At 47.0% G+C, this 27607-nt stretch overlaps 1 protein-coding gene across 4 annotated transcripts in view; it reads left to right on the top strand.

Moving 5' to 3' along the window:
- The window catches only part of LOC100521743 (cubilin-like), a 314323-nt gene extending 288323 nt beyond the window's left edge, over positions 1-26000 (top strand). For all 4 annotated transcript variants that reach the window (XM_021064811.2, XM_084980002.1, XM_084980003.1 and 1 more), the window contains 7 exons: positions 8484-8646; positions 8983-9188; positions 13604-13751; positions 14675-14856; positions 19007-19172; positions 21474-21709; positions 25481-26000. In XM_021064811.2, the coding sequence (XP_020920470.2) occupies positions 8484-8646; positions 8983-9188; positions 13604-13751; positions 14675-14856; positions 19007-19172; positions 21474-21709; positions 25481-25588 (1209 nt within the window). In that variant the 3' untranslated portion in view covers positions 25589-26000. The remainder of the gene's footprint in view (positions 1-8483; positions 8647-8982; positions 9189-13603; positions 13752-14674; positions 14857-19006; positions 19173-21473; positions 21710-25480) is intronic.
- Positions 26001-27607: the final 1607 nt, after the last annotated feature.

Below are 27607 nucleotides of genomic sequence, written 5' to 3'. Positions count from 1 at the left end.
GGAGTCAGCATTTGGGTGGATTGTGCGGGGAGAGTCTGATTTTAGGACCCCAGGAAGAAGTTACTGTTGGGTAAGGAGGGTGCAGACACACGATGGAGGTGACAAGCTCGGTGTGAGAGAAACTTTTAAATTCAAAAATGTTCTTAAATTGTAAAGAAATTGGTTTTAAAAGGGGGGAAAGAAAAGGTCCTAGACAAAGCGCACTTTTGAGCACTTAATTATAGGCTGTCTTGCATTTTCACTGTGAAAAGCGCCAAGCCGGGAAAACCGCAAGAATGTCCATCCTGGTAGGAGGAGGCTGTGGTTTTGGAAGGTGTGGGCTCAGGCTGGGTGAGAGCAGGGCAGACGGGAAGCTGCCCGGGGCAGAGAATGGAACGGAGCTCGGGCTAGGAAACAGCAGCGTGGACGGAGAGGCAGCCTCAGCGCATCTCTCAAATCCGGAGGAAAAAATGCTTCCTCCCTTCCTTCCTTTTTTTTAAAAAAGCTTTCTTGAAGTAGAGCTGATTTGCAACATTGTGATCATTTCTGCTGCACAGCAAAGTGATTCAGTTACTCCTGTACAAACAGCCCTTCTTTTTCAGACTCCTTGCTCATGTAGCTGATCACAGAATACTGGGTGGCGCTCCCTGTGCTCTGCAGCAGGTCCCCATCGGCCAGACATGCCAGAGACCTCACTGTGCACATGCCAATCCCGAACCCACACCTGTCTAGCCCTCCTCCCACCTGTCCCCTCTGATAACTATGAGATTGTTTTCAAAGTCTATGAGTCTGTTTCTGTTCTGCAAAACGAACTTGTTTGAAAGATGTTTTCAGGAGTTTTCATTATGGCTCAGAGGGTTACCAACCCAACTAGTATCCATGAAGTGGGTTCGATCGCTGGCCTCTTTCAGTGGGTTAAGGATCCAGCGTTGCCACAGGCTGGCATAGGTTGCAGTCAAGCCTGGATTTGCCATTGCCGTGGCTGTGGCCTAGGCCTGCGGCTGCAGCTCCAATTGGACCCTTAGCCTGGCAACTTCCATGTGCCACAGGTGTGTCCCTAAAAAAAAAAGAAAGGTGCTTTCTTTGAGAGAGAGACAGCATGGTGTTAGAAAGCCAGACCCCTGCTCAACTGCAGGAAAGGTACAGAGCGAGGCAGCTGGAGAGGACAGCAGAGGCAGGATGGGAAATAGATGAGTCATGGAAAAAAATGTACAAACCAGGAATAATGCAGTTATCACTGAAGTCAAGGGAAAAAGTCTTTTACCAAGCATGGGTGGTCAATACTATTAAATTGTAAATTAGAGGCCGAGAAAGGTTAAGATTGGATGACCACATTTAAGTAAAATAGTGGCACAGAAGCCAGATCAGAGGGCCTTCATGAAAGATGACAGATAACAAGAATTGTCAGTTCAGACTGAATTCTTTCCTGAAAAAAGACCAAAATGGCCAGAGCAGCCTAAGCTGATGTTCAGGACTCTTTGAGCGCTTCCTGGATTTTACAAAAGGTGACATGCTTTTGGGACAGGTAATACGGACTCAAACCCAATTGTGCAACTGACAAATTTCCCTATCTCCCCGATTCCTCGTCACCCCCTCTGTTGAAAAACAAACAATAAAAATAGAAGTCTTACCTACATTGCGAGGCTGTTTTGAAGATAAAGTTAATGTATGCTTGGGTGTTCAGTACTGTGCCTATACAGGTAATTTGTAAATCAATTTAGTTCTTTCTCCCCACTTTGGGTAAGTCCAAATGGGCACGTGTGGAATTTCCTTTTCTTAAAATATTACGAATAATTGATTTACGTCTACATTATTGTAGATGTAAATTCACATGGGATATTTCTTTTATTTATTTATTTATTTATTTATTTATTTATTTTTGTCTTTTTAGGGCCACACCCACAGCATATGGAGATTCCCAGGCTAGGGGTCAAATCGGAGCTGTTGCTGCCAACCTACACCACAGCCACAGCAACACCAGATCCAAGCCGCATCTGCGACCTACACCACAGCCCACGGCAATGCTGGATCCTTCACCCACAGAGCAAGGCCAGGGGTTTAACCCTCGTCCTCATGGATGCTAGTCAGGTTTGTTACTGCTGAGCCACAGCAGGAACTCCCACATGGGATATTTAGAATGTGGTGCTGCCAGGAGAGCTGATTGGATTTATTCTCAAGATCCATTTCTCTGTGTGTGACTTAATCGTGTCATGAAAAGAACCAGTACTTTTCTAAATACCCTCAAGTCCTTTAGGACAGAAGTAGCAATATTGAAAACAAGGAGTTATTCTCTAGCTTCGGTATTAAAATGTTCTTTTTTTCTTTTTTTTTTCAAAGACATTCTGTTCAGACCCACGTTTGTTTTCCTTTGGGGGAAAGCAGTTTCCCTCAGTTGGCACCTTCGCCAGCTTATACTAACCTGGCAGATCCCAGAACAGTGCATGGAATGTGAGGCCTGGAGGTACCTTTATTAAAGAGATTCTCTGTGATAAATGGGACATTCGACTCTTTTTAGACTGTTTCTTAGAGATAATTATCAAATGGCCTTTTAGAGAAGTTAATTTAATTCTGTAGGTAGATAATACAAGCGAAAGCATGCCAATTCCATTATTCATTCGTAATTATATCATGATTGCTTTTGAAAGGGTTGACTTGCCAAGTTATTAAGGTAACTGCGTAAACAGGGAATTGTGTATTTCACCGAGTGGCTGCTGTTGAAATTGACCTCACATCCAGCCCATGAAGAGTCACGCGACATGATGACGTGCCTGACACTGTGCCTGGCACTAGAGGTGTGGAGAAGCAAAGATAGGGTCCCCAGGAAGCTGTAAGTGGCTGAGACTGATGTGTGAGCATCTAAATTATTGTACCACAGGACAAAACCAATAAACGTGAACAGCACAGGAGAGAAAAGAGAGTCTGAGTGGCGGCTCTCTGGGGTTCAGAAAGGGTTGTTCGATGGGGTGGCTGAGCTGGATTTTGGAGGATCACCTCAAAGGCACGCGTCCTGTGGGAGGCTGGCTCCCGAAGAGAAGGTTAAGGGGGGGCTGTGAGCTGCGCTGTGTGCGTTCAGCTTCTTGACCCCAACTTAGCCATCGGTTAAGTGATTCCTCTGTGGAGAGCAGTGAGTGCAACAGCAGAGAGGGCTCAGAACTGAGTGTGACCGACATTCCTCTGCCAGGAAGTAGGGAACCAGCAGAAAAGAGGTGGCTCCCTCCTCACATTTCTTCTCACCTCAGCCAGTGCCAATATTTTCTAATGTCTCTTTGACCCTCCAAAATGAAAGTCATCGATGCCACAGCCTAAGGATATGCATAATGTCAGTTTATAATTATGCGAAATGCAATGAAAAGGAGAAAGAAAAGGAAAGCCTATAAAATAGTGTGCATTTGAATATGTCAGTGCTCTGACACAGCTCTGCTAAGTCAGCTGATAGAGTAGTTAGACTCTTCCTATCTGCGGAGTCGTGGCAAAGGGACAAGTGTAAATTTAAAGGGCTAGGGCTCGGCTCTCTTTGCAACCTCAATGCAACAGCAGCAGTTATCCACAATGTGAATTTGCACAATAGTGGAAAAACTCAAATAGTTCTCAAGAAAACAAACTCCCGTCTCCCCTCAACGTACACAACAGTTGCCTTCTTGGAAATTGGGTGCATATGAAAACTGTGTAAAATATTTGTGTGTTTCTATGGAGAATGGACTTAGGTGCTGGGATCAAATAATTGTAAATGGTTTTATTACACAAATGTCTGGCAGGGCCTTCAGAGGTGTGTAGGACAGAGAATGAATCTTCAGTGTGCAGAACTGTCGTGTGCCTTTGGATGGGATTCTGCAGTGGGGCTTCTAAAACACTAAATCTCAGCCATAGCCTCATGTTATTGTCATGAGCCCCAAACACTCCACGTTTGCAAAGCGCCCCCTAGGGGATGGTAGTGTTCCCATGGAAAACCTCCTTTACATGCTGGGCTTAGCCATTCAGTCAGTGGTCCATCCCTGGGAGGAGCACAGGTCACAGATGCAGCTTGAATCCAGTGTTGCCATGGCTGTGACTGTGGCCTCAGCTGCAGCTCTGACTGGACCCCTAGCCTGGGGACTGCCATATGCCACAGGTGCGGCCTTAGAAAGATAAACAGAACCCAGGTTAGAGCCTACAATTCAGGTAGGAGAAGATACAAAGTCCTTTCCATGAGGCATAGGAAACGCAGGGCTTGTCCCAGTGAACTGTCCCAAATCCCACCTCTGTTGTCTCTCACACCCTGAGCTCCAGGCTGTCATCGGATGGGGAGGTGTTGAGACAAGCCAGGCCTTTGTTTCTTCCGTGGCTGTTCTGGGGTGTTCTTCCTCTTTTGTTGGTCTGGAAGGGCTCTGCTTCCTTTTATTTATTTATATTTTATTACAGTTGATTTACAGTGTTGTCAATTTCTGCTGTACAGCAAAGCAACCCAGTTATACACTTATATACATTCTTTTTTCACATTATCCTCCACTGTGTTCCATCGCAAGTGATTAGACACAGTTCCCTGTGCTGTACAGCAGGACCTCATTGCTTATCTACTCCAAATGCAATAGTTTGCATCTCCTAACCCCAAACTCCCAGTCCACCCCACTCCTCCCCCACTGGCAACCATAAGTCTGCTTTTTTATTTTGTCTCTTTAGGGCCACACCTGAAGCATATGGAAGGTCCCAGTAGGGGTCAAATTGGAGCTGCAGCTGCCAGCCTACACCACAGCTCAGAGTAATTCTGGATCCTTAACCACAGAGCCAGTCAATTCATTTCTGCTGAGCCACAACGGGAACTCCCTGCTTACTTTTTTTTTTTTTTTTTTTTTTTTTTGCCTTTTAGAGCCCCTCCCGCAGCATATGGAGGTTCCCAGGCAAAGGGTCCAATTGGAGCTACAGCTGCCAGCCTGCGCCACAGCCACAGCAACACCAAATCTGAGCCGAGTCTGTGACCTACACCACAGCTCATGGCAACGCCAGATCCTTAACCCACTGAGCGAGGCCAGGGATCAAACCTGCAACCTCATGGTTCCTAGTCAGATTCATTTCTACCCCCTACTTACTTTTAAATGCCAGTTCTCATGTCTGTGTGAGGCCTGTGCTAACGCAGTGAGCTTCTGGGTTCCCCATGTAGACTGAATTCCCTTGTGGCACTCATTTTTCTCTTATTTATGTATAATTTTCACACACACACACACACACATTTAACTTATGAATCCTCCTTCATCATTGATTTGTGCGTCAAATTAGTGTCTTGCAGGTAGGGAAAGTGCCTTAGGCATCCTTGTATGCACAAGACCCAGCACTGCATCCCCACCCACAGTACATAGAAGAAAAGTGCTCGCTGATGCATATGTGAAAGGTGATAATAAAATTTTAACTTGTTTACCAGAAAAAGTACATTACCTAAAACCTGGCAAATCTACACTTCCACAGAATGAAAGGATTAGATAGAGCAACTCTTCAGTTTCTTTTGGCTTGAAAAGGTTGCCAAAATCATGTTTAAGCAGAGGAAACAGTGCCATCTAGTGGTAAATTTATGTTTCCTTTGACGTGACTTATTTTTATTTATTGAATGTGTCCTTTTTTTTTCTTTTTAGGGCCGCACCCAAGGCATATGAAGTTCCCGGGTTAGGGGTCAAATCAGAGCTGCAGGGGCTGGTCTACACCACAGCCATAGCAACATGGCTCCTAGGCCCATCTTCAACCTACATCATAGCTCAAAACCACACAGGATCCTTAACCCACTGAATGAGGCCAAGGATCGAACCTGCATCCTCATGGATACTATGTCAGGTTCTTAACCCACTGAGCCACAATGGGAACCCCAGACATGACTTTTTAACCATTTCTATTTTATATATTCCCAGCATTTGAAAATTATGTCAGGAGTTCCTGTCGTGGCGCAGCAGAAACGAATCCAACTAGGATCCAGTAAGGATTTGGCTTTGCCATGAGCTGTGGTGTAGGTCGCAGACGTAGCACAGATCCTGTGTTGCTCTGGCTGTGGTGTAGGCTGGCAGCCGTAGCTCCAATTAGACCCGCTAGCCTGGGAACCTCCATATGCTGCGGGTGTGGCACTAAAAAGCAAAAAATAAAGAAATAAATAAAAAATAAAAATGATGTCAGCCATCATAGTTCTGTTATAAATTCAGTATTTGGATCCACACATAGATATTTGCTTTTGCAATGCAATAGAGATCACTCGGATGGCAAAAACTTTGTTTTCTAGTAATGGTGTGATGGAAAGCCAAGCACTGGCTATTTCAGCGGGCATTTGTCAAAGGCTTCTGTGCCAGGGATTATTTTGGGTGCTGGTGACACCTCAGTAAATAATCAAAGTCCCCCCACCTTGGGGCTTACACACTTAATGGGGGGGGGGAGACCGGAAGTAAAGAAGCAATAAATAAGATAGTTTTGATTATAGTAAAAAAAACAAACAGGGAGGGCACATTAGATAGGGTTGGGCTCTCAGAGGAGAGGACACCTGAACCTGAGACCCCAGGATGCGGAGTGGGTTGTATTCAAAGGCTGAGGGGAGAGAGCTCCCAGCAGGAGGAACAGAGCAGGAAGATTTGTCAGGGGAGGGAGGAGTGATGGGCGGGGGGGGAAGAGCAGCCGAGGCCAGACCAGGTGGGGTGGGGCTTGCAGACCTCGGGAAAGAGAGTGGATTGTCCCTGAGATGCAGGGGGTCCGTGGGAATGTTGCAGGCCAAGCAGGAGCATAATCTGCTCTAAGCTTGCATGTGTTCAGGCGGCTCCATGGAGAACGCTCTGTGGAACCAGAGCTCCTAGGAAACGTTTCTCCAATAAAGATGATGGACCCGGTGGGAACAGTGGAGACAGAGCCTTGGGGGTGGAGCAAAATAGGTGGGCGGTGGGCGGGGCCAGGAAGGAAGGAAGGATGGCTGAAGAGTTAGGCCTGAGCCATTTATTGACATAAAGATGACTTGGGGGGGGGCTGTTGGGGAGGGCTTGAAGCACTTTTGCATTTCTTGGCAATTTACTGAGTACCTTTTATGTGCCAGACACTCTTCTGAAAACTGGGAATGTAGCAGTGGACAGAACAGACAGCAATCTGTACTTGCAAGACACTTGCATTCTCTTCAGTGGGAAAGACAATGAAATAAGTGATACATATACACATATATAGAGGTTGTGGAAGGTAATACATGCTCTGGAGAAAAAATGAAGCAGCAAAGGAGGAAAGGAATGTTGGGAGAGTTTGCATGCAAAATAAGGTGGTCAGAGAGTGTTTTTGTTTTTGGGTTTCTTTTTTTTCCATGGCTGCACCTGCAGCACATGGAAGTTCCCAGGCTAGGGGTGGAATGGGAGCTGCAGCTGCAGGCCTACACCATAGCCACAGCAAGACGGGATCCAGGCCGCATCTATGACCTAAGCTGCAGCTTGCGGCAACCCTGGATCCTTACTTAACCCACTGATGGAGGCCAGGGATTGAATCACATCCTCTTGGATACTAGTTGGGTTCTTAACCTGCTGAGCTACAATGGGACCTCCCCAGAGAAGGCGTTAATGAGTCAGTGATAGTTGAGTAAAGACCTAAAGGAACAGAGGGGAAGGAAAACTGTGTGGATCAATCAGAGAACAGGAGTTCCCATCGTGGCTCAGCAGAAACGAATCTGACCAGCATCCATGAGGACGCAGATTTGATCCCTGGCCTCACTCAGTGGGTTAAGGATCCGGCGTTGCCGTGAGCCATGGTGTAGGTCGCAGACATGGCTCAGATCTGGCATTGCTGCGTAGGCCGGCAGCTGTATCTCCGATTCAACCCCTAGCCTGGGAACCTTTCCTGCGGCCCTAAAAAGGCAAAAATCAATCAATCAATCAATCAGAGAATATTCCCTGCAAAGGGAATAGCACATGCAACCGCCTGGAAACCGAAGTTCCAGGTTCACTCAAGGAGCAGAGTGGAGACAGTGAGAGATCAGATGGGAAAGGTCAGGCGTGGGAGCGGGAGCAGATCCTAGGAGGTCATGGTAGTGGCTCTGAATGGACGGGAAGCCGTGAGGAGAGTTCTCGGCAGAGCAGTGACCTGGTCTGACTTACATTTTAACTGTATCCTCCGGCTGACTTGTTGGGGACAGACTCAAGAGTGACAAGAGCAGAACGGGGTTGGGGGGATGCTCCATGGGGAAGCCGAGGTGAGAATCAGATGGGCGATCACATGGCTTAGACCAGCTCGTCGGTGAGGACAGAGGTGAAGATATCAAGGGGCTTCCTGACTCTGATGACACATTATTTTTCAAATCAGGTAGTACTTTCCCAATGAGCGAAGAAATTTTAGACATCACACCAGGTTGTTACTGAAAATCATTAGAGTAGAATTGATTCAATAGCAATTCTGTTCCTAAATTAAACCTCACCGGGAGAACAACAGTGCAAGATTCTTATTTGTGACCTGTTGTAACATCACATCCATCTTGGTGTAAAATATGCAACATCTTTGTGGATAATAGATACCTAATGAACTATTTTCCTTTCCAGTTATATGATGGGGATAGTGAAAATGCCAACCTGGCAGGAACATTTTGTGGTTCCACCGTACCTGCTCCCTTCATCTCTTCTGGAAACTTTCTTACAGTTCAGTTTGTCAGTGACTCATCTTTAGAAAGGGAAGGATTTAATGCTACCTATACCCTCCTGGACAGTGAGTAAATCGAGACATTTTTACATGTTATGAAACGTGTGTATTCATGCACTAAAAATAATGCCATGCTTATGTCTAAACTCAATGTTAATTACCAAACTCAATGTTAATTACTATCTTAGCTTAATGGCAGTTACAAAACGCTGCATTCATTACTCTGTGCCTAATTCATGGTACAAATTTGGTACAATTCTTAGCCAAGAATTGATACAGTGAATCCTTCATAGAGTGATGTAAATATAGCTCCTTTGGGCTGGAATTTGACATTGAAACAGTGTGTGTGTGATGAGTTACAGGGCCAGTGTCTCATAAATTGGTTCTTTTTTCTCATCCCAGTGCCTTGTGGCGGAACATATAATGCAACTTGGACCTCACAAAGTATTTGGTCCCCCAGTTCCTCAGACCCAGATGTCCCACTGACCACCTGCACTTGGGTCATCGAAGCGCCTCTGCATCAGCAAGTCGAGATAACCGTGTGGACATTTCAGCTGCACTCACAGGACTGCGACCAGAATTACTTAGAGTTTCGGGACCCCCCAGAGGTAATGATTATGGGATGAATGACAGTCACAGCTGTGACCTCCTCACCCGTATCTGCAAAAAACGCTTGAAGTAATGAGGGCACGATGAACCAAATTCTCAGAGTTGCTTCCAGCCTAATGTGGTTTTTGGCCATCTGCAAAACCTTCCATTTATAAGCATTAGGAAGCCTGAGCTTGGTCTGCCGGTCAGGGGCAAAAGAAACATCTGGGTGTCTTGATACAAGTGCACAGCCCGGGGGCCCCAGAGACGAATCCCACCACCACTGGCTCATCCACCTAAAGCTTTCATGAGCATCTCTGGTGATGCCAGTACCCCACAGAGAAATGCTTCTGCAGTTAGTGGGATCTGTGCATAGACTAAACTGAAGGGATCAGTTAAGAAGCCATTGGGGAGTTCCCGTCATGGCTCAGTGGTAATGAACCTGACTAGTCCTTCTGAGGACTCAGGTTTGATCCCTGGCCTCGCTCAGTGGGGTAAGGATCTGGCGTTGCCGTGAGCTGAGGTGTAGGTCACAGATGTACCTTGGATCTGGCGTTGCTGTGGCTGTGGTGTAGGCCAGCAGCTGTAGCTCCAATTCAACCCCTAGCCTGGGAACCTCCATATGCCACAGGTGTGGCCCTAAAAAAACAAATAAATAAATAAACGAGAGAACAAAGGACTCCAGCCTGGTAGAGAGGGAGGAAAGGTAAGAAATGGGTGATGGAGAGTGAGTGGAACTTTCACAGGGTCCAAGAGTAGAAAGAGAAGACGCAGTTGGAAGATCATGAAAGGGTTGTGTGATGCAGGCACCATCTGTCTGTGATGATGGAAAGGTCTGTCCAGATGCCTGGCATTGGATAGGGAACCACGGAGAGCAGAGACAAAAGTCACTGGTGCATCCCTGGGGGTTTGGGGTTAGGAGATGCATACTGTTACCTTTAGACGGCTAAGCAACGAGGTCCTGCTGTACAGCACAGGTAACTCTGTCCAGTCTCTTGGGACAGACCATGGTGGAAGATAGAGTAGGAAAGGAATGTAGGAGTTCTTGTCGTGGCTCAGTGGAAACGAATCTGACTAGCATCCATGAAGATGCAGGTTTGGTTCCTGGCCTCGCTCTGTGGGTTAAGGATCCATCATTGCCATGAGCTGTGGTGTAGGTTGCAGATGAGGCTTGGATCTGGCGTGGCTGTGGCTGTGGCTTAGGCCGGCAGCTGCAGCTCTTATCGGACCCCTAGTTTGGGAACCTCCATATGCTACAACTTGCAGCCCTAAAAACACAAACAAAAAAAAAAAGGGAATATATATATATGATATATATATATATATCATATATATATCATATATATGTATTATATATATATATGATGACCAGGTCACTTTTCTGTACAGAGGAAACTGGCACAACATTGTAAATCAACTATAATTTTTTTAAAAATTTATGTTAAAAAAAAAAGTCACTGGTATGGGAAGGAAAAGTCAGGATGCTCAGTGGATCATCCATCAAAACCTGGACTCCTCAAGGGTCAGGAAGTACCTGGGCTGCCGAAGAGGACGGTGATCTCGGACCCCACAGGTCTTTAAGAACCACAAGGGCGGTGAGAATGATGAAAGGGTCAGAGGGTATCTTTGGCCAGATATAGTTACCCTAAGAAGAGAACTCACTTTGAGCCAGTGATGGATGCTGTGCTGGGGACCCTGGGGTGTCCCCCTCCCCTCCAGCCACCCCTGTCCCTACACAGGGTTTGTGGGGTGTGGGAAGAGAATAGGCTCCCCCAGGAGGCTGCTGGGGACCCAGGTTTCCCTCGAGGCCACAGTGGGGAAGGGCTGAGATGTGTAAGGGGGCGGCTGACAATGCAGGGAAAGTACCGCAGGCACGGGGGGCAGGGGCAGAGACGGGCACAGGAGTTGGCACACAGACTGGGGAGCGGGCCTTCCCGCAGGTGCCCCGGAGCATCAGGTATTGGTCTCAGAGAGACAGCAGTGAGTGACAGCTCGAAGCGAGGTCTTAGTTCTCTGCTCAGGAACTGAACCTGGGCAGCCTGGGCGAAACCTAGGAGTCCCAGCCGCTAGAGCTGCTAGACTCAGAGCAGAATCGCCCTGATTCTTGCCCCCTGTTGAAAGTGAGAATGTTTCATGGAGGCGAAGACTGTGAAAACGGGTACAGGGTTTATGGTTGGAGACACGGTTCAACACGTGGGAGGGCACACAGAGAAGGCGTTTATTTATTTAAGTCAGAAGCAAAGCAGTAACACACCCCCAAAGGAGCGTGGGTGTGGGCGCCCCCCTGGATGAGGAAAGTGCCAGAGAGGGGATTTAAATCACTTATATGGGACAGGTCTTTGGGGCTTTGTTTCCCTTTGGCCAGTCATCTTGTTTTATTTCTCACCCCGGACCGGACCCGGGGCCCTCCCCAGTCGGTTGGTCAAGGTGGATTCCAGAGCGAAGGTTATAGGATGGTGACCAGGACTTACTATGGCCTGGCGCCCCCTCCCTTTTTGACCCCAGGAGTCCTTCTGCGCTAGTGTATTTGGCGGGGGGTCTCCTTGACCCCAGGAGTGATTGAGGTTGTCATCTTTTTACCCCAGCAGAGCTCAGTTCCTGCCGTTCACTTTCCCCTTGACGTGGAGGTGAAGCCAGGCCCAGTGCACTTGGCCTGACAAAGCCAGGGGCGCATCTCCCCCCCACCTCAGTGTCAGGGTTGACCTCGTGCGTGAGAGGCAGCCAGGGTCCTGGCTTGGGGGCCAGTTGCTTTCATGTGAGAACTGGGAGGCGTTCGTTAGCCCGTGTTTATCCTCACCTCTTGAGAGGAGCTGAGGCAGCCCAGGTCTTACAGGGGGACCAGGAACCTCATTACAGTGGATTCAAGGCAGTGCCAGAGCCCTGGGCATGTTTGCTGAGGGGCAGGAAGGGGCCCCGGAGAGTGTGGGTGAGTCTGACGGAGTTCAGGACGAGGAGAAGGCCCAGGAGGAGAACTGGGAGCTCGGGCAGCCCAGGTGCCTTCTGAGCCTGGCACAGGCCTGGGTAGGAACAGCACGGGAGGAAGGGCTTGTTTTCAGTGGGCAGGTGTTGCTAAAATACTGGCTGCCTCTCTATCCCGATGCCAGACAGAAACGCGAAGATGGAGCTGGAGGAAACAGAACAAGCAGCTTCATTGCCAGGAAGGAGCGGACACAGCAGGCTAGTGCCCCAAGAACTGTGCCCCATGGAGGGGGCAGTGAGGGGTCCTCGACGAGTGTCCAGGGGCAGGGCGTGGTCAGCTCATGGACATGCTCCTGCCTGGGTGGTGGTGAGGTCATTGGGACTCAGCGTCATCACCCTCTGGTTCTGGCCAGTCTGGGGTCTCTGTGCTTGTGGGCAGCGTACAGCTGCCTTCTCCCACCCGGTGGGGGCTTCAGCACCTGCACGGCGGCCCCAAGGACGTGGCTCAGAATCTTAACTGTCGCCTTCGAGGAGTAACTAAAGGTCTTTGACTTGGTCAAATGGCTCAACTATCACCGTCTTGCTTGACTGTGTTCCTCTTTCTCTGTATTTTCTCACGTTTCTGATTAAGTTGATTCTTTAACTAAAGTTTTTCTCTAGATGAAAAGCTAGGTGGAGACACGAGTGGGGTCCCCTCTGGCGGCGCCTCCTGGGTCCTGCTCGGTTCCACAGGCGTCTGTGCTGTGGTTTCAGCAGAAACTCGGCTCCCCCACCCCACCCCGCCCCTCAGAGAATGGAGCCGTTTGTGATTCCAACGTGAAGTCTTGCACAGAGTGTTTCAGACTCTGTGATTAGCCACCAGGGCTAAATATTTAAGCTGCATTTTTATGTTTATTTAAAAATTTGTTCTTTTTACAGTCACACCTGTGGCATATGGAAGTTCCCAGGCTAGGGGTCGAATCGGAGCTGCAGCTGCCACCCTACCCACAGCCACAGAAGCAGGGGATCTGAGCCACATCAGTGACCTACACTGCAGCCTGTGCAACACCAGATCCTTAACGCACTGAGGGAGGCCAGGGATGGAACCTGTATCCTCATGGACACTATGTCGAATTCTTAACCTGCTGAGCCACAAGGAGAACTCCCTAAGCTGCATTTTTAGATGCAGTTTAATTTTTTTTTTTTTTTTTTTTTTACTATTTTTAGGGCTGCGCCCAAGGCCTATGGAGGTTCCCAGGCTAGGGGTGGAGTCAGAGCTGTAGCTGCTGGCCTACACCACAGCCACAGCAAGGTGGGATCTGAGCCACATCCCTGACGTACACCATTGCTCACGGCAACACCAGATCCCCAACCACCTGAGCAAGGCCAGGGATCAAACCGACGTCCTCATGGATATCAGTTGGATTCCTTTCCACTGAGCCACAATAGGGACTCCCTAGATGCACTTTAACTTCTGCTATGGCCTATTCTCTTTGGAATCTACATCTCCTGCCATTTGGCTTCCACTTCATTGCAGAGAAATGGAAATCCAGGAATTCGGTTCTGTGGCAGAAATGCTTCAGCTGTACCCACGTTTTATTCTTCCCTGAGCACCGCGATCATCATTTTCAAGTCTGAAGTTTTCAACACAGACTCTAGAGTGGGTTTTACCTACCGGATTGCAGGTGAGCCCTGGGGATGCCTCTTTTATTTAGAAAAACCCCCGTCAGGACAGTGACTACTAGACTTGACCCCTGTGAATCAGTCAAGGCTTGTTAATAGAAACCAAATGCCCCTGAGGTTAGACCCTTCCCCAAAAGCCTGGTCCAGCTTAGCAAATTACTAAAGCTGCCTTCTAGAGAGGAAAAGTAAATAAAATACTAATTAAAATGTTTAGAATAGCAGTATCTTCTTCAAAGTTCCTCTAGTTAATTCAAAAGCCTACCAGTTATTGTATTAATTATTCACTTAAGCACACAGAGGAATCACTACATCTTGGAAAATCACTTTGGAAAACCCAAGGAGCCTTGGAGGAGTTGCTTTCTTACTGTCACGGAGATGTTTATTTCCAGAGAGCACTTCCTGTGACACTCCTTTCAAGCTTGATTAGGCCCAAAGCGGCCCTTGCTGAAAACAAGCACATAAAAATACTCTGAGTGTTTTTTACCAGAAATCAAGGACAGTCATTTGTCAGGGCTTTGAGAACAAATAGTTCCTCGGAGGATTTGAGGAAAACTCCTCGTGCAACCCTCTGTCCTGGAGGCAGAGCCTTCGTGCCCCGTGGTCTCCATGGCAGCCAGCTCCACCTCGGTGTCCTCAGAAAAGCACAGAGAAGGCTAGAATGTTCTTCACCAAAGGAGAGCCTTCATGGTTCCGATGTCCCACGGGGTGGGTGGTTTCCGTCCAGACACTGCACTGAATTTGCTCAGTGCACCCTTCGCTTCACGTCCAGGGTCTCAGTGACCTCAGAGGTAAACGAGGAGGCTGGATGCGCTTTCTCCTGGGGTGGGTTCCCACTTCACAGTCTTTTAAAAGTATTGCTGTCAAGGTGAAAGGGCGTTAAATACGGGGACGCCCCCTCCATGGGGCATCTCGTCTTTCCTCCAAGGCTGCAGCCGCGAGTACCAGAAGGCGTTCGGCCGCCTCCGGAGCCCCGGCTGGCCGGCCGGCTACGCCAGCGACGCGGACTGCGCCGTCGTCCTCAGGGCCCCCCAAAACCACACCATCTCCCTTTTCTTCCACGCCTTCGGCCTCGAGGACTCCGGCGGATGCACGCGGGACTTCTTGGAGGTAACAGACCTTTGACCGTCGAGCAAATGAATTGTTTACGAGAGGATGGCTCCCGGGAAGATTTTCCACTTTCTACTTCGCTGCTGTTCATCGTAGAGTCCTTCCTCGTGTCGCTGTGTTACTCACTTTTCTTTCAGTCTCTAAACAGTTACCAGCCATCTCCGAGGTCCAGACACCAGCAATCCAGTAGGAAACACGACATGTGCAGGGTCCCCCAGAGGCTCATAGTCTGATGGGAGAGACAGGAAGTCATCACCTCCAGCATATTAGGGCTACCTAATCAGTCTGGGGACAGAGGAGTGTCTTGTCTTTTTTTATTTTTTATTTATGTATTTATTTTATTTATTTATTTTTGGTCTTTTTAGGAACACAGCTGCAGCATATGGAAGTTCCCAGACTCGGGGTTGAATAGGAACTGCAGCTGCTGGCTTACACAATAGCCATAGCAATGCCAGATCCGAGCCACATCTGTGAACTCTACCAGAGCTCACAGCAACACCGGATCCTTAACCCACTGAGCGAGGCTAGGGATCGAACCTGTGTCCTCATGGATGCTAGTCGGGTTCATTACCACTGAGCCACAATAGGAACTGAAGAGAAGCCTCCTGAAGGAGCTGATGTGCGAGTTGAGACCAGAAGGACCACAGGGAGGTCCAAGCGCAAAGTGCTCATTTTGGAGATGGAGGAGGGCTCTGGCTTTAAGCAGTGAGCTGGGTGTAAAGATAAAACGAAGTGATGCGGAACTGTTGGCCCTCCCCCCACACACACCGAGAGGGACCCCTCCCTTGTGAGGAGCTCAATGTCTGCATTTTGCCAAGAACGTCCTGGAGCTCCCTCCACTGTCTCTTGCAAACTCTGTTGGAAATGTGTCCATGCTTAGGACACAAAGGGAGATGCAGCGCCAGGCCTGTACCCAGAGGCAGGATCTGCTATGAAGGGAAGCTCCATCTAAACCTTACCCGGGACCCCCTACGTCCGCCTTACTTCTCGTACTTGCCAGGTTTTGCTAAGGTTTCCAACAAGTTGCTTTGCTTCTCTGCACCCATTATGGAGTTTCATTATCCTGCAACGCTCCCCCTGTAGGACTCATCAAAGTCCTCTGTGAACGACTATTCTCAACCTAGAGGAATGTGCTCAGAGGGAGCTCATGCCTTTTTCATGGGGACCACTAGGCGTGGTAGGAAACTGGGGGGACGTGGATATAGCTGGCAGGAAATGAGGAGAGAAAGACTATTGTTTGCATCTTTCAAATTATTAAACTCAGACCTACGCGCCTCCCCCACCACAAGGCTGAGCAGTTACAGGGATGGGGGTGCAACAGAAACGAGGGGAGCGGGGTGCAGACAAAGGAAGAACAGCCCCCGCAGTTCAGAGCCACAGCCAGCTCCTTGTGGTTTCCATCAGGCTGGGTTGACCCTTGAGGACTGGAGTTAACTTTGCCCTTTGCCCCCGGGTGCAGGAGAGCAAAGGCTAGCGTTCCAGCAGGTGGGGGTGACATGGCCCCTCTCAGCTGCCCTTCCTCCTCCCAGAGAAACGGGTCTGAAACTTCCCATCCATCAAGCAACGACAGGAAGCTGCAGCTTAGACCCGTAAGGACAGCTGTGTCTGGTTTTCGGCGGGAAGATTCTACTGCGGTTTATCAGCAGGCGGCCGCAGCATTCCATTCATGTTATCAGTGATGGGAACAGAAAATTTTTTTGGTCATGCTCAGGGATTAAACCCACAGCACAGCAGCAACCAGAGCCACTGCAGTAACAATGCCAGCTCCTTAACCTGCTGAGACACAAGGGAACTCTGGGAAAGGGTATTTTTTCTTTTCTGTTTCTTTCTTTTTCTTTTTTTTTTTTTTTTTTTTTTTTTTTTTTGCTTTTTCAGACACACCCACAGCATGTGGAAATTCCCAGAATGGAGGTCAAATCTAAGCCACAGCGTGGCAATGCTGCTGTGCCACAATGGGAACCCCTGGGAAAAGAAATTTCTTACCAAGGATTCCTACTGCTTCCCTACCACGCAAAGGGCAAGCTCCAGACCCCATCTGCATCATCTCCCCTTTCAGAGTCATCTAATGTCCCCGAGATGCTCACTGCTCCTTGTCCCATTCCTCCCGTGTGGAGAGAAATGAACAGCCTGTCATTAGCACATTCAGTGGCAATTCCTATCTCACTCCTCCTCTCCAAGCGTCTAAAGAGAACCAGGGGGAAAAGACCCAAAGCCAAGACTACAGTGGTGCAGGCCAGGCATTCCCAGACACGGCTGCCCTCTGCAGGCCGCTGAGGGCTCCTTCATCCATGGCAAGGCCACTTTCTTTAAACGCTAAGCAGAATAAGCCCAAAGCATCAGAAAGGCATTCTTCTCTCCCACTGGCTACTCCCTAGACCTAAAGGAACCTCTCCAGATCGGCACAACCTGCCAAGTCTCCCCACCACACCTCTGAGGACACTCTGTGACTTAAGACAACGAGCAGTTAACCCCATGTCCCCAACTGTGGGATGAAAAAGGGAATGGAGGCACTTCCAAGATTTTAAATACATGTATCAACACGGGGAGTTCCCATTGTGGCTCAGTGGAAATGAACCCAACTGGTATCCATGAGGATTCGGGTTCAATCCCTGGCCTCACTCAGTGGGTTAAGGATGCAGCACTGCCATGAGCCGTGGTGTAGGTTGAAGATGTGGCTCCGATCCCGCATTGCTGTGGCTGTGGTGTAGTTGCAGCTGCAGCTCCGATTAGACCCCCAGCCTGGGAACTTGCATATGCCAAGGGTGAGGCTGTAAAAAAAAAACAAACAAAACAAAAAAGCCTGTAAAATCAGTGTTTGCACATGTGGGGCTAGTTCCAACTCTACCGCCTGGATGGCCTGTCTTTCGAACCCCTCAGGAGGCCTCCTCAGCTACTCCTGTGAACGTGCAGCGGGAGCCGGGCTGGGGGATGGAAAGGGGTGCGTGTGCGGCGTGGTTACCTGGCTCACACGCTGCCTGCCTTCCTGTTTTCACGTGTCTACTCCACACGTGAATTTAAACAATCAATTCAGCTTCACAATGTGTTTTTAAAGTATATCTAAACAGTCAGACATTTTATAGGTTTATTGAGTTATGTCCTTTTCGCAGATAGAAATTCATTTTGTTTTGAACTTTGTCAATATTTTGTGCAATGCAGTTTTTCATAGCCCCTTTATAACCGAGCCATTTTCAAGGAGAGAAAAAAAAACATACGTGCAGTGTGATGAATAAAGTATAACAGAGCTTTCTGGAAACAAAGCTGAAAATATTTTTCTGCCACCCATCTTTTTAATTTAATTTTATTATTTTTTATTTCTATTATGGCCAAACCCACAGCATATGGAAGTTCCTGCATATAGAAGTTCCTGGGCCAGGGATTGAATCCAAGCCCTCAGCTGCGGCAACCCCAGATCCTTTTGCCGGCTGTGCTGGAGATTGAACCCAAACATTTAAAGCAACTTCAGCCACTGCAGTCAGATTCTTAACCCACTGCACCATGGCAGAAATTCCACCCCACCCATCTTTTTAAAATTCTCTTTATATTCTTCAAAATATCTAAGAACAAAGATATAACTGGTTTGTCACATACCAATCAACTGGTCAGTTATAGAAACATGCTTTCATGTTTTAATCACTGGAGATGAACAGATATTTCCGGATCGAAATGCACATGGTTTTTGATCTACAAATTGAACGTTTCTCTCCTTCGCAAGTGAAGGTGACTTCTGCATGTACTAACCCTTTATTAAGTACAGAAAAAGACAAAGTTTTTCCCAAAACATTGTCATGCCCCTTGTCTCTCGTCTTAATGTATAGTATGATAAGTCAGAGAAGAAGCTTCAATACATCCAAGTGTAATAATGACTCCTTTTTATTTATTTATTTTCTGATAGCAATATTTATTAGTGGCTGACCTTTCGCAAGTCTTTCCAAAATATTCAGTTGAGCTTTCAGAGAAACAATTCTTTTACACACTTATAATTCTTTGGCTTATATAATATTTAAATTGCATAATTACAATATCAAGTACAACTGATACAAAGAGGTTTTGGGAACAAACACAGCTGACTGGTGGGAAGCAGATAACAACTGACATGGCAAGAACAGAGCTCGCAGACTCGCTTTTGAATCATAACGACTCCTTTTTAAAGGTAAGAAATGGAAGCGAGAGCACTTCGCCACTGCTTGGCAAGTACTGTGGGACTCTGCTGCCAAATCCCATTTTCTCTCAGAGTCGTGACCTGTACCTGCGGTTTAAGAGCGATAGTGCAACTTCGGGTCGTGGCTATGAAATCATCTGGACCTCATCACCCTCTGGTAAGACAATGGCACTTTGAAAAGGAAAGTAGTGCAGCTAAGAAAAGCCTACAGTGTCTAATAGAAAAAGACACTCCAAGTGATCTGATATTTTTTTTCTCCATCTGTGTACCTGATTATTTTCTGTTAAAAGTAGAGGGTTTTTTTTGTTTTGAAGTTCCCGTCACAGAAGTAATGAACCCTAGGAGTATCCATGAGGATGCGGGTTCGATCCCTGGCCTCACTCAGTGGGTTAAGAATCCACAGATGTGGCTCAGATCCGGTATGGCTGTGGTGTAGGCCGGCAGCTGCAGCTCGGATTCAACCCCTAGCCTGGGAACTTCATATGCCACAGATGTGGCCCTAAAATAGGAAAAAAAAGAAAAAAAAAAAGGTTGAGGTTTTTTTTTCACAATGAAAGTATAGAGATTTTTTAAATTCTACTTGTATTCATTATTTTGACATAGTAAAGAATATGTATTTATATCTAAGTACAGATAATATAGATTTTTACATTGTTTTTACACATTCTGATTTTGTCATATTTTTCACTTTTGGTTTGATCATAGAGGTAGTTCTCTGAGGATTAAAAAAAAAATGTTTGCCTCAAAGCCAAGATATAAACACATGCTTGCATAGGCATAAGCAGCCGTGCTCCTTGGAGGTGCCCCATTTCTTGGCAGTCCTGGAGGTTAATGGCTTTTACGAGGCAGTAAGCACCTGCCTGCATGTTTGGTTGGCTGCTTACTGATAAGTGAAGGAAATTTAAGTTATGCCAATACATTTAACTCAAAAGAGAAGAAATACCATTATGAAATGTCCCCCCAATTACCTAAAAACTTTCAAAATAAAAATGACAAAAATGACTCATTTTGAGTATCCTGGGGAACTAAAAAAGGCTTCTATCAAGACAGTTGTAGATAATGGCTTCTTGGTACCTGAAAAAACAGTAAAAGATTTCCATGCCCTAATTTTACAAATAAGGAACTAAACCACCAAATTGAGTTGCCTTAAATGCACAGGTGGATTGTGTCAGAGGCGGAACTAAACCTCCATTGGTCAGAAACCCAGCCCAGTGCTTTTTAACTAAGCCACACGATTTCTTCCTGTGCACAGATTCTCCAGATACCCATGGCTATCTGGTCTAATTAACAACTTTCCTGTGCAAATTCACCAATTAAACAAATCAACACCAATACTCAGAGGTTTGGCATTTTAAGTATGTCAGTCTTGGAACTGTCAGTTATAAGCCTGGTAAAGTCACTTTTATAATCCAGTAATTCTTGCCACAACTTAAAAGAGCACCTCTTTCTTTGGCTCTGCCCCAGAGTTTCACTTTTTTTTTTTTTTAATGTATTTGTAATTTTTTTTTCCCGCTGTACAGCATGAGGATCAAGTTATTCTTACATGTATACATTTTTCCCCACCCTTTGTTTTGATGCAATATAAGTATCTAGACATAGTTCTCAATGCTACTCAGCAGGATCTCCTTGTAAATCTATTCTCAGTTGTATGTGATAACCCCATGCTCCCGATCCCTCCCACTCCCTCCCTCTCCCATCGGGCAGCCACAAATCTATTCTCCAAGTCCATGATTTTCTTTTCTATGGAAAGGTTCATTTGTGCTGGATATTAGATTCCAGTTATAAGTGATATCATATGGTATTTGTCTTTGTCTTTCTGGCTCATTTCACTCAATATGAGAGTCTCTGGTTCCATCCATGTTGCTGCAAATGGCATTATGTCATTCTTTTTTATGGCTGAGTAATACAGAATTTCACTTTTAATCTTACTTCATTATCGACTCCCTGCCCGGGGAGAGCTCTGCACCCTCAAAAGTGCCAACATCCACTCCACTCTCTCCTACTGTTACTTTGTCAAGTCTTGGTTTTCCCACTGTGTTCTCAACCACTCTTTGCTCTTTCTCTCTTTTTTAAACTTTATTTTTATTAGCATATAGTTGATTTACAGTGTTGACATTCTGCTGTACAGCAGAAATTGACACAATGCTGTAAATCCACCCACTCTTTTCAAAGAGACCTGAAGGAACCCTATTCCTGAGCCTAAGTCACGATGGGCAGGGAGAGGAATGTACGGGGGAGGTGGGGCAGGGGCGGGGAAGGGGGGGGGGCAGGTGCTGAGGGAGTGAGAGGGATGTAGCCCAAAGAAAGGATGAGAGAAGCGTTTCTGCCTCCACTTTTCTTGCTAAGGGTCTCGGACCCTTAAGAAAATAACTGTGCCTTGTTGTGCCTTATACGCACTAAAGCCTGCTGGATGGTTCCACTTGGTTGACTCAAACTTCCTGCACCTGTTTGCTTGCAGGCTGTGGCGGGACTCTTTATGGAGACAGCGGCTTGGTCACCAGCCCTGGCTATCCCGGCACTTACCCCAACCACACTCACTGCGAATGGGTCATCATTGCTCCTGGTGGAAGACCTGTCACTGTCAGCTTTTCCTTTATCAGCATTGACGACCCCGGAGAGTGTGTCCAGAACTACCTCATGCTCTACGATGGACCTGATGCAAATTCTCCATCCTCTGGACCATACTGTGGCGCAGTGAGTAAAACTAACGTTTAAAAATTCCCAGTTATTTTATTTTATTTTGTTTTTTAGGGCCGCACCCGTGGTATATGGAGATTCCCAGGCTAGGGGTCGAATCAGAGCTACCACTGCCAGCCTACGCCACAGCCACAGCAATGCGGGATTCGAGCCATGTCTGCCACCTACACCACAGCTCACGACAACGCCGGATCCTTAGCCCACTGAGCGAGGCCAGGGAGTGAACCCTCAATCTCATGGTTCCTGGTTGGATTCGTTTCCACTGTGCCACGACAGGAATTCCCCTAGATATTATTTTTAAAAAATGAAAGTAGCTTAGTATCTACTTTTAAAGGCAGAGGTGTGCAATTACAGAGCCAATGTACTTTTTTCTCAAAGTTTTATTGAAGTAGAGTTGATGTACAGGATGTGATCGTTTCTGCTGCACAAGACAGTGACTCGGGCAGGCACACACACCCATTCTCTTTCCGATTCCATTCCCACATGGACTGTCACAGAATACTGGGTCGAGTTCTCTGTGCTAAAGGATACAAATGTGCTAAAGGATGCATATGCATTTGCAGAACAGAAAGAGAAACTCACAGACTTTGAAAACAAACTTAGTTACCAAAGGGGACAGGTGGGGGAGGGATGGACTGGGCCTTTGCGACTGGCATATGTGCACTGAGGTATGGGGAATGGTTAGGACCTGCCCTGCAGCCCGAAGCGCTTTTACAAACTCGGTTTTCAGACTTTCCTTTTTATTTTGGGAACATGAGTGCCACCTAGTGGGCATTGCATTAAAGTAATAGTAAGAGTTACCAAACTGGACTGTGCATGGCATCGCCTGTGCATTTGTTTAGCATTACAGACTTCCGGTCCCAACTCACCCTACAGAATCAGAATTTCTGAGGAAGGATCTATGGCATGCTGTTGGTTGAAAGCCCTGTATGTGGTTTCAGCGCACCGTCCAGGATTGGCTATCCATGTTATCTCTGCATGAGAACTAGTCTTTCCTCAGGGTCCGGCATCCACAGGGGATTGGTTCCATGACTCTGCAGCTCACGATCCACCCACCTCCCACCATGGATGCCAAACCCTTGGATGCCCAAGTCCACTGTAAAAACTGGCTTCGTCCAGTGAATGCAGACAGTCCTCCTTATCCGCAGGTTCTAGAATCTGCTGGATTCTGTGGTTGGTTGAATCCATAATGTGGAACCCACCCTTACAGCGGGCTGGTTGTGTAGAAAATTTGGGTGCTTGGCTCCATTTAATTCCCTTCTTGCTTAAAATTGTGAAAATTCTTTGAAGAAATACACAGGGATATTAATAATTGGCCTGGAGACTAATAGTTTGCTTTTGTAAATATCAGATGTAGTAGGTCTGCCTAGACATTAGGGTAGACTCTGCCCTTGACTCAATAGCTTGCCTCTGCCCTCACTGCCCTCCCATTCTGATGGGCAAGTAGGTGTTGGCAGCTTTCATATAAGGGAAATGTGACTACTGATGAGAAGTTACCTCTTATTATTTTGCTCTTTGCTCATTCATGCTTCCTAATCAAAGCTGACAGAGAAATTACATTTGCTGGAAATCTAGAAAGTTTTTTGAATATAACACAGTTTGTAAAATTGATAAATGCAATTTTCAGACATATCACAAAAGATACATTTTTCTAAAACCCTGAGAATTCTCCCGTATATTCTTCTAAACACATTTTGAATATATTTGCATATGCATGTGTATTTTACCCTGTCTTGTGGTATGTTTTTTTGTCACTGACTGATACATCATTAACATTTACCTTCTCATCAAACAAACTAGTATATTGTATTTAATCACTGGAGGGTTTTCCATTGCAGGGGTGCAGCCTAGTTTAGTGAATGAAGTTCTTGGGATTTACAGGCAGCACTTCAGTAAACTGTCTCACACAGTGAAGCTCTCTTTATACACAGAGCTGATTCTGGGGAAGAAATTTGGGCCACCTGACCAGTAGATACTGTCTTGTAGTTATTCACAGGGGCCCACAGAAGAGGGACCCCAGTAAATGCATCACATGCATATTGTACAGGAATGTACAATATTGTGTGTCCTCTGATAGATCTCTTAGGGGAAAAAAAAAATCCCTGTCCTGGACCCACCTGAGTAATTCACTGTCTTGGAAAGAAGTCTGGTTTTTGATGACGCTTGGGTAGGACAGAGGGAAGAGAACCCCAGCAGGACTTTGACCGTGTGTGATGCACTCTGCCTCCAGGATGGTCTCACCTCTGTATATTTTACTGACTTACTTGCTTCCTGTGTCACCTCCTCCCATTAGAATATCAGCTGCATGGGAGCAGGGCTGTTTGTGTGTTTGGTTCATTTTTTTTATATCTCTCAGGCCAAAAGTCATACCCATAGCATGGGGAGTTCCCATTGTGATTCCGTGGGTTAAGAACCTGACTACTATTCATGAGGATGCGGGTTCAATCCCTGGTCTCGATCAGTGGGTTAAGGATCCCATGTTGCCATGAACTGTGGTGTAGGTCACAGATGCAGCTTGGATCCCACATGGCTGCGGCTGTGGTATCAGCTGGCACTGCAGCTCTGATTTGACCCCAACCTGGGAACTTCTATATGCTATCGGTGCGGCCCTTAAAAAAAAAAAGGGAAAAAAAGCATGGAAATCTCTGCAGAAATGCTTGTTAGTTGAATGGTTTGGAAATAAGAGAAAACAGAGACCCATCTTCCCACCTTTCCTCTGCACACACAGACACACACTGTTCCCCCCAAAGGAAAGCACAGATGTCAAGGGGGCTGTATACTTTACTCATGTGCAGGTTTTAACTGCATATTTGTGTTTCCATCAGAAAAGTGAAAATTTCAGGAAGAACTTGAATTGGAACTTGAATTTTCAGTGATAGTTTTATTGAGACTTAATTCACAAACCATCAGATTCATATCATTAAAGTGCAAAATGCAATAGTTTTCAGTTACTTCAGAGAGTTGTGTTGCTCTTGTCACCACAATGTTTAAGAACATTCCTGAGGTCCCACTGTGTCGCTGTGGGTTAAGAATCCGACTGCAGGGAGCTCCCATCATGGCGCAGCAGAAAGGAATCCAACTAGGAACTATGAGTTTGCAGGTTCGATCCCTGGCCTCAGTCAGTGGGTTAAGGATCCGGTGTTGCCATGAGCTGTGGTGTAGGTCACAGATGCAGCTCAGCTCTGGTGTTGCTGTGGCTCTGGCGTAGGCTGGCAGCTGCAGCTCCAATTCTACCCATAGCCTGGGAACGTCCATATGTCATGGGTGTGGCCCTATAAAGACAAAAAAGACCAAAAAAAAAAGAAAAGCAAAGAAAAAGAATCTGACTGCCACAGCTCGGGTAGATGCGGAGGCATGGGTTTGATCCCTGGCCAGAACTGTGGGTTAAAGGATCTGGTGTGGCTGTGGCTGTGGCATAAGTAGCAGCTGCAGCTGGGATTCAGTCCCTGGCCTGGAAACTTCCATATGCTGTGGGTGCAGGCATTAAAAAAAAAAAAAAAATCCCATTACCCTAAAAAGAAACCCTGCCTCCCCAGCAGTCACCCCTCATTTCTTCTCACTCCCCACCCCCAGCAGTATTCCTTTGTGAAGTCTCATTAATTCTCAGCAAGATTACTTCTACAAATGTTAGCAAGTTTACTGTACATTCTAGACGGCTTCTTTACGTCGAACTTCTTTACTCCAAGCAACGTTTCTGGAAGAAGGTTCAGATTTGTGAACTATCTAATTCGTTGCTTCTCTCTCCATCTCTCTCTTGTTGCATGTTAGGACACGGACGTAGCTCCCTTCGTGGCCTCCTCCCATCGGGTCTTCATCAGGTTTCACGCCGAGGCGGCGGCCCGGCCGTCGGCGCTCCGCTTGACCTGGGCCAGCTGAATGGCCTGGGGCGGCCCTGGTTCGTCCCGCGGGGGCCGGGCCCTCAGACCTCAGGCTGGACAGAATTCTGCCGCCCTGATCCCTGACCCCCTAGCCTGTGCCACGGAGAAGAACGTGTGTGCTGTTCATCAAAGTTGGGGAATCAGTGTTTGTGTGTACTTTTTGAACGTGGGATGTAGCTTCTTTAGTCTCATACTTTGAGCCAGAATTGTCTAAAACCCCTTTAAGAGTTGGAAATGAGTATGGCTTATGTGCGGTACATTTCCAAAAGTTAATTGAAACAGGACAAGTACGATGTTCAGGGTCAGTGTCAAATCGGGGGTGATAAACTGTTGAAATTAAGCCATGATGCTGCGTTTATGTTTTTTTTAACTCATTAAAATTTGTCTTTCACTATGGGGTATGTATAAAATTTCATGTTGAATATTTGTGTTTGGACAAAGCATATGAGCCCCTCAGGATGGGCGGCGCTCCAGAGCCAAGCTGCCTACATTTGCATTAGCTTCCTCCACTCTTTGCGCCTCCATTTCCCCAAGTACCACTGTTGTCTTTTCCTACTTTAGCAACATGATGTGTGACGTTATCCACGGTTAAGCCACGCTCTGATGACGTTTGCTGCTGCCTTTAACCAAGAGACCTTAGGCTAAGTCTTATGAAGCACATGGGATTGGAGTTCCCTGCTGGTTCAGCGGGTCAAAGACTCGGTGCTCTTGCTGCTGTGGCTCAGGTTGCTGCTGTGGTGTGGGTTCCATTCCTGGCCTGGGGGGAAAAAAAGAATGGGCATGGCCCATGGAAGTTTCCAGGCTAGCAGTCGAATCAGAGCTGCAGCTGCTATCCTACACCACAGCCACAGCAATGCCAGATCCCAGCCACATCTGCAACCTACACCACAGCTCATGGCAACACTGGATCCTTAACCAATGGGAACTCCCCTCCCTCCTTTTCTGTCTCCCTAAAGAAGTGGATCTTAGCAGGAAGAAAAGAGCAACTGCCTTTTTTAAAAAAATATATATATATATTATTACAGTTGATTTACAGTGTTGTATCAATTTCCGCTGTACAGCATGTGACACAGTCGTACGTATATACACATGCTTTTTCTTAGGTAATCTTCCAGGAGACTGGATATAGTTCCCTGTGCTGTACAGCGGGACCGCATTGCTTATCCATCCCAAATGGAACAGTTTGGCTGCATCTGATCTACAAGGTTACGTTCTGCCCTCGTCTGGCCAGAGTCCCCTCATCTGACCTTCAGGGAACAGGCTGGGAGGACTCAGCCAGAGGCCCCCAGGCCAGGGATCTCCTGGCACTTCAGGCATTCTTGGGAAGGACGCCCCAGGGAGGGATGGGGCCCATGACATTTGGGCCTAGAGGATGCCCAGGGGATGGAGTCTACTTGTCATCATTTCCTGTTCAGTTTCAACCCATTTCATTAATCGGAGGAATTTGTTGAGAATTTGCCGCACACTCACTGAGGAAGGACTAACAGCGTTAGTTTTATTAAGAAAAAGGAGAACTAATATCTACATAACATCTGCTTTATGCCAGGCATCCTTCTCATGTCCCCATGGAAATGGGAGACCGAGACCCCTCACCTCCTTTTTACACTTGAGGAAAATGAGGTACGGGAAAGTTATGGAAAACTTGAGAACTGTGAATTTAAGCTCCACCACCACCTAAGAGAGTGCTTCCCATCCAGCCAGAAGGATTGAGTATGAACTTAAGAACTATGACAGTCCAACTACCTTCATAGATCTAGCAACATTTTTTTTTTTTTTTTGCCTTTTTCTAGGGCCACTCCCATGGCACATGGAGGTTCCCAGGTTAGGGGTCCAACTGGAGCTGTAGCTGCCGGCCTACGCCAGAGCCACAGCAACATGGGATCCGAGCCACGTCTGCGACCTACACCACAGCTCACAGCAACGCCGGATCCTTAACCCACTGAGCAAGGCCAGGGATCGAACCCTCAACCTCCTGGTTCCTAGTCGGATTCGTTAACCACTGCACCACGACATGAAC

Source organism: Sus scrofa, chromosome 10, assembly GCF_054392235.1.
Source record: "Sus scrofa isolate SSC_HxYL_T2T_F1_AM1 chromosome 10, Sscrofa_HxYL_maternal_Yorkshire_Landrace_v2.0, whole genome shotgun sequence".
Taxonomy (NCBI): domain Eukaryota; kingdom Metazoa; phylum Chordata; class Mammalia; order Artiodactyla; family Suidae; genus Sus; species Sus scrofa.
This window is presented reverse-complemented; position numbering and strand designations above follow the sequence as displayed.